The sequence below is a fragment of the Rhineura floridana genome, chromosome 1 (genome assembly GCF_030035675.1).
Source record: "Rhineura floridana isolate rRhiFlo1 chromosome 1, rRhiFlo1.hap2, whole genome shotgun sequence".
NCBI lineage: Eukaryota > Metazoa > Chordata > Lepidosauria > Squamata > Rhineuridae > Rhineura > Rhineura floridana.
Window position 1 is genome coordinate 151932761 of NC_084480.1, and position 12768 is coordinate 151945528.

At 39.8% G+C, this 12768-nt stretch overlaps 1 protein-coding gene across 1 annotated transcript in view; it reads left to right on the forward strand.

Moving 5' to 3' along the window:
• The window catches only part of WARS2 (tryptophanyl tRNA synthetase 2, mitochondrial), a 30292-nt gene that overhangs the window by 738 nt on the left and 16786 nt on the right, over nucleotides 1-12768 (forward strand). Inside the window, exon 2 of the mRNA XM_061637811.1 lies at nucleotides 12308-12565. Coding sequence (XP_061493795.1) covers nucleotides 12308-12565 — 258 coding nt within the window. The remainder of the gene's footprint in view (nucleotides 1-12307; nucleotides 12566-12768) is intronic.

Sequence of the window (12768 nt, forward strand, 5' to 3'; positions counted from 1 at the left end):
ATGATAACGCCATTGTATGTTTTATTAAGGGGTTGGCAAAAAGTAGCTTTGGTGCCTGTGAGACTAAGGCTGCAATCCAGTACACACTTACCTGCAAGTAAGTACCACTGAACCCAATGGAGCGTACTTTTGAGCAGACATGTATTGGATTGTAACCTGTATGCCTGAGTGCCCTTTCTCTTGTTTTCATTTGTTCTGCACCCAGTGACTGGCTGAGTGTATTCTGTTAGTGTTTCCCTTCTTTCTTGCAGGCTCTCTTTCTCTTAACCACTCACAAAACACAGATTGTAAGGTTGCCACCTAGATGTTTTAAAACAATATCAACCAATATGAATTTATTTTTACTTATTCTCAATGCCGGGAAATTAGCAACTATATAAATCAGTAAAGATTGGGGGTGACATTGCCCTCGAACATATGCCTAAATGGAAGAGCTGGTGATGACAAGCTAGAAGTTTTTGATCTTCTGAACTGGACAAAATGCATTCCTACCTTACTCCCAATTTTAAAGGCTAGAGCAGGAGTTCCAAAATTCTGGTCTGTGGCCCATTAGCATCATTCAGGGGTCTGTGGTGTCTTTGTAAAAAAATGCAATTAAAAACCATACAGCATCTAGCATAGGACATTATAATTGCTACAACTGATAGATCATTAAGTAGTCCGTCAAGACCCTCAGGAATTTCCAAGTGATCCATGGGGGAAAACATTTGGGGTTCCACTGGGCTAGAGGGTATCAGGATGACACATTGGTCCCTCTCTTCTGTCAGAGAGATGTGCTGCTGGTCTGGGGGCTCCACTGGGCTAGAAAACCCAGCTGCACCCAGGCAGGCAGAAAGCAAGCTATGGTTCTTGGCAAAAAGGCCTGAAACTGGACAAATCAGGAACAAGGTGTTGGTGGCTTGGGGAGTTGAAGCTTCGCAAGTCTCCCAAGGGGCCTATTACACCTGCCTGGAGCTTGCATAGCAAAAAATTAAAAAAAACCAACCTCCACCCTGCAACTTCAGCTTTAGCCAGAGCAAGCTAGCAGGGCTTGGGTTGCAATGGTGGATTCACTGCTCTGGTCCTTCCCACTTTCACTTAGGATCGCTCTCAGGCAGAATGCTTACACTTGGTTTCTTTCAAGAAGTGATTACTTTCTGCAGTGTTGGGGGTTCACATATTAACAGAAAACAGGGGCTGAAATAACCCAAACTGCAGTCTTTGAGACTATTATTATAATTATTTAAATCCCACCTTTAAGGATACAGATCTTTCCAAGGCAACTTACAATTAAAATACAATAATAAAACCATAATAAGACAATATCTAAAACTTAACAACTTGTCAAGATCCTTCCTGGAAAGAGTTTTTGAGTGAAGCAGTTTTTCTGAGGTAATTTATTCCATGTATGATAATTAAAATGTGCTAAATATCATTTTATTTTGCATTTTGGTTGGTTGTACATCTTGCCGAACCTTCGGAAAAGTGGTATAAAATATTTTAATAACTTTCAATAAGGGCTGGCAGCCAGCTCTAAACCAGAGCCCTTTAGCCCTATAGCACAGCGTGGGGAAGTTTTGGACAGGAGTACTGAGAGGAAGGCTAGGATATAAATCTAATAAATAATAATAAGAAAAAAGATGTCACCTTTCCTGCTCTTAAAACTACCTGTGTGCTCTAAACAAGGGCTTCTGCTGCAGACTGGCCAGTGTCCTGCACAGGAACACTCCTGTTTGTACTTGGGATACACTAATATTTTGTTGTGATTCTCTACTTGTTCCTTTAATACTAAATGAGTAGTTGACTGTCTGTCAGTCTAGAAGTGAAATAGCCTCCAAAAACTAAGCTAGTGGTTTCTATATAGAGGAAGGCAATGGTAAACCACCTCTGAATACCGCTTACCATGAAAACCCTATTCATAGGGCCGCCATAAGTTGGAGCCGACTTGAAGGCAGTCCATGTTTGTGTGGTTTCTATATAGTCAAGGGACTCCCTAGCTTTATAGACTAAAATTAAGCTTCTGACGTTTTCTCACATTCCTGTCTAAAGCCAAAGTGTTGAATCATCTGTCCTACATTGCAAAACCAGCTGCCAATATATAAATATATGAAAATATTGATAAAAGTAGTCTGTCCTGTTAGCATAACTGTGAATTTCTCTGGCAAGCAGATGTGTGTGTGTGTGCTTGCATGCCTGCTGAAAAATGTTCTAATTGGGCTTTGGCAGACATGTATGGGAAGGGAGCTTCAAAGTCACTGAAAATGAAAGCCCTTTCTAATCACATCTGATGGTACACAGGCCACCATCAAGCAGTTGGCCTATTGACCATGGAGATAACTAAGTATGTAAGTCCCAAAGTGTTTTAGAATGTATAGGTCAAAGCAACTAGAATTGTGCCTGAACAGGCAAAGGATACCAGTACAGACAGCAGAAAGTAAGTGTAACATGTTCCAGAGACTCACCCTGTTGAGAAGGGAGGCTGCTGCATTCTGCACCACCTGTATGTTGCTAAACGTGCCACTGATTCTGCAGTTTGAAATGTTTAATAATGGAAACGGACTGCCTTCAAGTCGATTCTGACTTATGGCGACCTTATGAATATGGTTTTCATGGTAAGCGGTATTCAGAGAGGGTTTACCATTGCCTTCCTCTGAGGCTGAGAGGCAGTGACTGGCCCAGGGTCACCCAGGGAGCTTCATGGCTATGTGGGTATTCGAACCCTGGTCTCCCAGGTCGTAGTCCAACACCTTAACCATCACACCACACTAATAATAGGTACAGAATAAGTGAACACAACTTCAGAGAATTGTCTCAGAATATCTTGCCATGGAGCAAGTTTCTTCTTTAGATTCTAGTCAGATTAGGCTTCTAAACAGCATTGCTAGTTTTCAATATAGATGAAGTATTATCCACTGAAAAAAGATGTGCCTGTATGAACTTTGGTGTAATTTATCCAAATTATTTTGAGTGATTGTGGGCATGCGTGAGAAAAACAGACAGACGTAAGAGCAGTGCTGCTGAATTGAACTGAAAGTCCATTTATTGTGGAATCCTGTGCATTTTTACTCAGAAGTAAATCCTATTGAATCCAGTGCAGCTTACTCCCAAGTGAGTGCCTTTGTTTATCATTTTATCCACAGCAGACAGCTGGCTGCTTCTGGGAAGGTTACACACAGGCAGTGAAGAGTCTGGAGCATCCTGCCACTTGTTCATACATTTATTTATTTATTTTATTTATTTAGTTTCATTTATAGACCGCCCATAACCAATGGCTCCCTGGGCGGTGTACAACATATAAAAATACAATATAAAATACAAGTACGTTAAACAATATCAAAACAACTAAAGCAATTAACACACCAAAATACTTAAAAATATATTAAATATATTTAAAATTTAAAATTTGATCCCAAGTAGGAGTTTGCAAAAGCTCTTGCAACATGGTGAAAATGCCTTTGCACCATTCAATCTCTGACTTCACATGATTCTCCCTTGCCTCAGATTCACCCATCACTACATCAAGTGAAATAAACAGAACATCATGTGCCCATATCTTCCTCTACAGTTACTATGGACCCCTGTAGCCTACTCTTATGGGCAAATATCCAATATGTCCTAGTAAATTTGCATATTAAGTCCCACTGAAGTCAATGAGACTTGCCGCCAAATACACGTGTGTAGAATTATGTTGTATTGCATAGGACTGCAGCTCACGTATAATATTGATAAGGTTGAACTGAAAACCCATTCACTGCACTCCTCTGTCTTGAGTGCTGGCAGTATGCTCCAAACTCTGCTTAAGACGTTGTAACTTTGAATGGTTTACAATGCTGAATGTTAATTCTATTTTATTCTCTTATTTTATGCCCTTTTATGGGACATTTTGTAATGGATTTCCCTGTAGTGGATTGGTCTTCAACTGTTGGGTTAAAACCCACAAACTGAGTCAGACTCCTGCCTACCTAAAGTGAGATGCTCCTATTTTCTTCCTTTGGTCTGTTTGTTTAAAGTGTTTGTACAGGAAGGAGAAAGGGGGCGGGGGCGGGGGGGGGAAACAGAAGGAATGTGGCGAGGAAGCAGGGAAGGTCTGAGGGAGAGGGAGAAAAGATGGATATATGGTAAGATTTTGAAACGGAGGGCCAGGTCTGGAAACGTTGAAGAGTATTGTTTTGTATTCCTGTATTCACTCTTTGCTCCCAGTCTTCACAATCTGTGTTAGCAGAATTTTTACATGGCTTTAAAATGCCATATGTGAATCACCCTGGGTGTCTGTTGAGATTGTGTATAAATGTATAAAATAGTTTTTTTAAATTTTAGAATACAAATATGTGATAAATATTACTATGTATCTGACATAGTTCTAATGGATATTTGATGCCATTGATCTACAGATTTAAATAGATTGTACAGTTTGGTTCTATATAAATCTACTCAAAAGTAAGTCCCATTGACTTACAGAGCAATCCTAATCATGTCTACTCAGATGTAAGTCCTATTGAATTCAATGTGGCTTACTCCCAGGTAGTATTCTCAAGTAGGTATAGTATTGCAGCCTTAAAGTTGGATTTTTAATTAATTTCAATTGAAGCTATCTTATGCGAAGAGGGTTTCAATTATTCATTATCTATGGTGAATTTACAATTTGGAAAATGTGTCTAAGATAACTGGTATTTCTTTCCAAGCAAAAGAATTTTCAATGTGAAGGGGTTTCTCCTCACACTGTAGCAGAATGGTTACATTTAATTCTTTCAATCTACTTGTCCAGATATATATGCAGTTTTTCACAGTATTAATGCGTGATGTGAGAACGTGCTTGCTGAAAAATAAGTATAGAAATAGGAAGGTATTTGTACATTGAACTGCTTGATCACAGTGCAGTCCTAACCAGAAGGTGGCCTCTTGAATTAAATGGGTCTTATTCCCAGGTAAGTGGCATTAGGATTGCAGCCTTAACGCTGTGGCTCTTATCTGGCTTTGTCAGCGTAGGCAGTGAACGTTGTGTGTGCTAAGCTTGTGTGCATGATTTCTTTGAACTATATTTGCTAACAGATTTGGACATCGCATTCTTCAGTTCAAGGTAAGACTTTGTAACCAGGTTTCTTTCTCTCTTTCCTCATCCACCATCTTGTCTGTCTTAGCAGTTTCTCTTTGGCTGACTTGGAAATGCATAACTAGCTACCGAGTAAAACCACGTGGAACTCTGTGGCTCAAATTATAACTATATAACAATAAAGGGGAAGTCTAAGCACGATCCTTCTCCATTTCCTGAGTTGCTGCCACCTCATTAATCAGTGCTCAAGTGGTATAAGCGAAGTAACTTGCTTTGTTGCTGGCACAGCGGCTTCTTCGTCTCCTTCCCCACCCCCTGTGTGCCTTCACAATAGGGAAAACTAGAGAGGGAAGCCATCAATCTTCCTTGTCGCAACTGTCAGCAGTGATTCGCTCCTCTCTTCCTGTGTTCTTTCACTCTCTCTTGCTCACTTGCATACATATGAGCATGCACACGCCCCACCTGTATTTAGAATTAGCTTTGTTGACCTTATTGTTTCCTTGCCTGCTGTATTTAAAAAAGACAAAAACACTGGAAACTGGAATCTGCTACTCTAAAGTGAAAACCAATCCAAAGGAAAGGCTGCAAAGTGAGATAAATATTGACTTATCTTGACAATTAATAGGAAGAGTGCCATTGCTCTGTTTGCAACATGATTTCAACAAAATTAGATTGGAACAATTTATTTAATTTTCATGTGCCATAAACGTATTTTTGATGCGGTTCAAAAATTGTTTATAGCAAGGCAAATACATTATGATGGCTGCTTAGTAATACTAAGGATCTCAAAACCTGCATGTTACATCCTTTGAGTACTGCTAGCTATATTTTGCACCAGTTAATTCTTTTGTATTGACATAAAACGAGATGAATGAATAAGAAACATGACAAACCGTGAATGGCGTTGTCGCCACCTCTCCCTCGGTTCCTGTGCCTTATCTACATTCTGACACAAAAATGTAGCAAGCAAAGCTTTCTTCAGATGGAGAAAAGTTGGGAGAAAAGCTTCACCTGCTGAATTGCTGTGTTAAATTGTTGAAGGCGCAGAAGCTTGACCAGTTAAAAAAACAAGCAGGAAGCCCTGTACAAGGACTAAGTGGAAGCCATCCAGTAAAACCACCTGAAATACACCTGAACATTGTGGTGCAATGGAAGTGGAGCTAACTGGCTGTCTTCTAGAAAGGGACTCTGTCTGAGCCTATTCTACCTCACAGGGTTAGTGTGGGGATCCTAGTCCTGCCTTTCCTCATCTTACAGAATCGCCTTGTGGAACTTGTTGGTATTTTCTAGGGAGCCCACAGTATATACAAATGGGACCTGCCACATAACATTGCAGCGTAGAGTGTGCCTGTTCAGGATTCCAACCAGCCAGCCATACCTTCTTCTGTGATATTCCATTCCATTTCCTTCCCCCAACAGTTAGTCAGCATTTCACACCCACTGATCATGCTCAGTCCTCACTAGGCTGTTTTGGAGCTCTTGTCCCCATTATGGTTCTCTTTGTCTTTTTTGCACTTCTGCAAATATTGAGGTTCTCCCAAGCCTGCAGATATGTATATCTTGGGCATGTTTGGTGTCATTTTGTTGACATCAGGATCCATGCTCGGAGAACGAGTTCACTATTAGTATATAGGATCTTATGCTGCTATTTGCAGCAAGAATGGAGGACCTGCTCTTAAAAGCACACTGCAAAGAATTATAAGACACTAAGGCATTTTCTCTGGACAGGAATGGTACGTCTTGAGTGGCTATAGTCTGAGTTTGCATCTCTTATAGCTTATATTTCTCTCCACTGGGAACTCTGGAGAGAAATGCTCTCTCTCTTGCTCTCTCTTTCTAATCCTTTACTAACTCCAGATCTTTGGAGCATGCGGCTCTGATGTCCTGACCTCAGCATTTCAGTGAAGCACATTCCAGCCCTATGATTTCATGACACCAGGCTGAACTCCCTGCTATTTTGCCTTCTGACTCTTGCAGGGTGAATAAACAGTGAGCAAAGCCTGTAGAAGGGCAGTGTGTCTTTTAGTACTATGATTTCAGAATTCTCGTTTTTTAAATGAAAATTATTTTTAGATAAATGAAATGCTTCATACTACCTATATTTTATTATTAATGAGGTATCAAATACAGAAAGATATTATGCAATCATAACCGAGTCATTATATAGATATATAGATAGATTAAAAAATGAACACAAGGAAAAACTTCATTATTGCATCCGTTTACCAAAACTATTTAAAACCTACTGCCACTTATATCCCCCTCATTACACAATTGTAACCACCCAATTATTTTATCTGAGACCATTATTCCTTTCTCAGTGCTGCACGTGTCTTATCATTCATTACCATATCTCCTATGTACTTCATTTTATCTTCCCTATAGCACTTGTCAGTTTTAAGCGCTTTAATATTGAAAATGTGCCACCCATATTTGTAAGTTTGATTTACGTTCATAAATAAGTTTTAAATCTAATTCCATTGATTTTGTCACGAACTAGTCTGACCATTGGGAAGTAATGTGGTACTACTCTTTCAAAATATATACTCTTAATACGTTTTGAACTCTGTTCTTGTTGGACATCTTCAGCTGCAATTCTGTGCAATCTTACCTGGGAGTACTCAATGAACTCTGAGTAGACATGTATAGGATTGCATTGTTAATCAGGTACTGTGTTCAACTTCTTGCCTGCTATTCGATGGCTGGTTATTAAGAACACTCTTGTCATTGACATTTATTTTTCTAAGAGCCTTCCATTACCTGCTGACATAATATTTTATTAATCTTTTGTGGCTGTAACAAAGTAAATTCTTAGCTTATACGTTTTTTATCCTTATGTAGTTTTATCTAGAGCCAGGGAGAGCAATACAGTTGTACTGTGTTCGAGCATATGTAGTTTCCTTCATCAGTATCCAAACTGAGCTTAGCATTTTTATGAAGGATATAGTGGGGTTGAGGGAAGAAAAGACACCTTGGCTGCAGATGTACTGCAAATATCACTTGTGTTCTGGCTTAGGCTGTAATTACTTGCACTTACCAGCTTTCTCTGTGACAGCTTTCAATAGTTGAATGGGTGAATTGTTTCTCAGGCACACAAGTCTGGATGGGGCTGAGATAGTGATTGTTATTTGGAGGAGATTATAGAGAAAATTAGATTCTCAATTAGAATCCCTAATAGTAACTTCACCTCTTCCCAGCTTTAAACATTGGCACATGGAAAATATTTTAAATAAAAATTATTTCCAGTTGATTACAGGGTATGTTGGAATGTTTGAAGTGGAATAGATCAAACCCTGACAGCTTGGGTCACCCTGAGAGTCTAGGATGGAAGAAAGCAAACTTTCTAAAATACAGTAATTTAGCTAAGCTGTACATATGTAATTCTTTTAACCTCTCTTCCCTACCCCTCCATCCCAACAAATTAGTTGTTTCCAGGCATTTAATCATTCAGTTGTTTCTCTTTGAACTTTCTCCGATCAATATGTTTTTGTTGTTGAAGCATCCGTAATGGGTCACACTGTTTAAGGTGTAGTTTTCAACTGTGCACTTAGTGTGATCACTCTTTGATCTTTTCAAAAAAAAGTTTCACATTATACTACACCTTTAATTAACAAATTGCTACAGTGTAAGCGTTCTGCATGTTTAATGAAACAATGCTCGATTCTTCTCAGTATTAGATCTCAGCAAAGTTTATCAGCGGTTTTTGGTAGGGAAAGAGAGATATGTGTAGCACACAAAGCCGCCTTGTACTGAGTCAAGCCATTGATCCATTTAGTTCACTGCTGTTTCTTCTGACTACCAGTGACTATCCAGGGACTGAGTCAGAGAGAATCTTCTCTCCCACCCCCTACCCCAGCCTTGATACATGTGAACTCTTTTAACTGGAGATACCTGGGACTGAACCCAACACCTTCTGGATGTGCTTTGTCACTGAGCTATGGCCCCTCCAGCAACAGCCCACTATGCCACATGGCAAACTACTTCTGAAATTCAACGGAGTTTCAGAAGCTGTTGGTCAACACAGCATAGGATCTGTTGTTCAAAGAGGGGGGGAAGTAAATATAAATTCAACAGTGTGCATGAAAGTCCTTAAGCACCCCTCAAGGGCTAAACTGTATATTAGCAGAAATGATATATTAGCAAAAATGGCACCTCTCTCCGTAACATCTAGTAAAATTTGCTGTCTACCCTGAAGTCATCATAAGTGCACTTCCTAACTCATATTCTGCCACAGATGGGGGTGCAGCACAACAGGATGATGAAGTTAGAGAAGAACGAGGGGTAATTTTTTACAACCTGTTATGGAGGAGGTGAATGTGACCCTGAGATGCAGTTTTTGATTGTAGCCCTTTCTTTTGGGGAATGTAGTAATTCTGCCCTAAGTTCCTAGTGGTCACAGTGAAAAATCTTTCTGGAGTTTGTGAATAGTTCCTCAGCAATATGGTTTGAGCTGAAGAAATTTGAACATGAGCTTTGGTTAACTTGGAAGTGGAAAGTAAAGTTTAAAGGGACCACCCAGAAATTTGCTTTCCTCTTTAGAGATGAAACTGTCAGAGCTTACTTATGATTGATGATTTCAGCTGATTCTTTAAAAAATTAAATACCAAGTTATATCTGAGGGGTTTTTTTTAAAAAAAATCTTACTGAATAATGTAACTCTTAGGACAGTCATACTTTAGAGTTTCCTTCTTGTGTCAACAAGAATACTTGTCTCTCATGGGAATAAGGGAGATGGTTAATATCTGAAAAACATTCTAGCAAACAGAGACAGAAAGGACTAGCAAAAAGAAATTGAACAACCAGAGGTGGAAATAGTGATGTTGCCATTATTTGTAGTTTTTTGACAACCCTGCAGTGTAGTCCAGTTTTGTTAACCAATCGTATGGCATGTTTTTTTAAAAAAAGGGGGGGAATGCACTTAATAGAGCTGTTAATTGTAGCAGCATCATAGGTGAGTATGATTAATTGCTTTCCCACCCATGGAGAGAAATGGGGTTGAGTTGTTGCTTATGCTATAAAACACTGACAAGGGTATATTCACGTGAAAGGCTCAAATTCTTTTTGCTCGAAAAGAAACAAAAGAAAAGGACTGCTTGTTCTGTGTTTTTAATGTGGAAGTACAATTATGGGGAAAGCTTTACCTGTTGGCATCCTGTCTGTCTGACATCTTATTACTTGTGTGTAATCCTTGATTTATTTATTTATTTTCTGTGAGTCAATAGCCCTTAATAGAGGAAAAATTGTACCACCCTAACCCTATGGGCTATATCCAGTGATAGTGCTATTCAGAGTAGATCCACTGAAATCAATAGAAATGACTAACAGGTCCATTAAATTCAGTGAGCCTAGTCTGAGTCAAACTTAGTTGAATACAACCCAATACTTACCAAAGCAAAGAGATCTGAATGGGAAGAAGGGTCACAACCTTCCCACTATGGTGCGATGCATTGTATTTCTGTTTATATTGTAGTAATTATTTCTGTTTATAATGCAAATATATGTCCTCTTTTGCTGTTGGGGTTGAATGCCCAAACAACATACTGTGTACACCCAGAAAATCCTGTTGACAGCTCTGTGTGTGGGAGACCTTGCCCCTGTAAAGAGTGAGTGATGTACTCGGATCCTTAGACACTTACATGTAAAGATTGCCCAGTTACAGTTCCTGGAAAATGGATATGGCTGTTTGAAGATGTGACTATGTTGCCTATGCTGTATGTATATGCTACAGGATACATCAATATGCCCTCAGTAATCATGTCTGCCATGCAGAAGTGGAACTGCTGTAAGACGTAATTAAATATACTCTAGAACAGTCTTCCCCAAGCTGTCAGTCCCAAGATGTTTTGACGTACATTGCCCACCAGCCCCAACCAGCATGGCCAATGGTCAGAGATGATGGGAGTTATTGTCCTACAATATCTGGAGGACACCAGGTTGGGGCAGTCTGGCCTAGAGTTGAAGGCATCACTGTGCTTTTTGTACTCATGAGTCCATGTCCATTTAAGCAAGGCATGGAACACACAACTTAATGGCTTGTGCCCTCATTTATATTGTTCTTTGTTTGAAAATTGCTGCCTTAGAACAACATATTATAACTGTCAAATTGTGGAAGATTGAGCTGATAGGGCTCAACCCATTAAGATATCATGTTGAAATGGAGAGGAGCTCATGAGCACAAAAAATGCTGTGAGAGAGAATAAATGTGTAGGCAACAATGATATCCTCTACCACAGTGTTTCTCAACCGGTGTGCCTTCAGATGCTGTTGGACCACAATTCCCATCTTTCCTGACCATTGGCAATGCTGGCTGAGGCTGATGGGAGTTGTGGTCCAACAACATCTGGAGGCACACCGGTTGAGAAACACTGCTCTATTTCTGTTTCTTTCTTTCTCTGTATAATATTGATATGTTTTATTGTTTTAATATTTTATAGTGCTGGTCTTTGACCGTAATAAATGAGTGACTGATTGACAGTAACAGGAGAGTGTATTAACAGAAGTCTGTTTGAAGATGTGGCTGTGTTGACCACGTTATATGTATATGCTACAGGATACACCGGCGTACTCATTCAGAGGCCGTCAGCCAGTTAAAGGTTGTGGACACACCTTGAGATTTACAGATGTTAATATTGAACTGAATGATGTACCAGTCCTTTGGAACCTGACAGGGACAAAATAGCTGGCTTCTAAGGGCACTCATGGTAGCTAAATGTCTAACGCTTCAATACTGGAAGGAGAAGTCTAACACACATACACTCCAACTGTACAGTGGACAGACTCAACTGGCAAAGTATGAGAAGGTGACTTTCCATTAACACAAGAAAGATGGAAAGTTCTTTGATATATAGATTCCTTATACAGAGCTGTTTGCTTGAACGTCTGAGCTTAGGGTTGGTCTGGACCGCCAGCCATCTCCCCCCCCCCACTTCCCCTTCTCCCCCTCCTCCCTCTTGCACATTTGCGCAGAACACATTGTTTTGCTCTGTCATGATTTGTTGTGTATTGTTTTTCTGAATTTGTGTGTGTGGGGGGGTTCTCTTTGGAAAATTCAATAAAAAAACTATTAATACAAAATACAAATCTTGTCTGCCATGCAGAAGTGTGAGAACCACTTAGAAGCCATTTTGACATATACATGGTATATAAACAAATAGCTGCTACTTGTATTTGCCCTGTGTTTGTGCACAGAAGGTTGTAGGTACATATGCAGGAACTCTCATATTGTGTAGCTGCGTTTGTTTACTACACTAATGATATTAAATTACCGTTTGGTTACAGAATACAGGCTTGAAAAGGATTTTCTCTGGTATTCAACCAACTGGGATCCCTCATCTGGGAAATTACCTTGGCGCTATCGCAAGTTGGGTCAAGCTACAGGAGGAATGCAACTCTGTATTATACAGCATTGTAGACCTCCACTCCCTCACGGTACCAAAAGAGCCAATGGTTTTACGCACGGGCATCCTAGATATGACTGCTGTTCTCCTTGCCTGTGGCATAAATCCACAGAAGTGCTTCATTTTCCAGCAATCTCAGGTCAGTATCTCTCTTTGGTTTATTAAGCCCTTTTGAAATTCTCCATGAGATTTCAGTTGACAGCGCATAGCAAGAGCATTTTTCTCTCTGCTGTTAGCTATATACAGTAATACCTCAGTTAACGAAGTACATGCGTTCTTGGACATTACTTCTTTAACCAGAGGTAGTACCAGAGGTAGGAAGAACATGGAAAGAATAGCGAT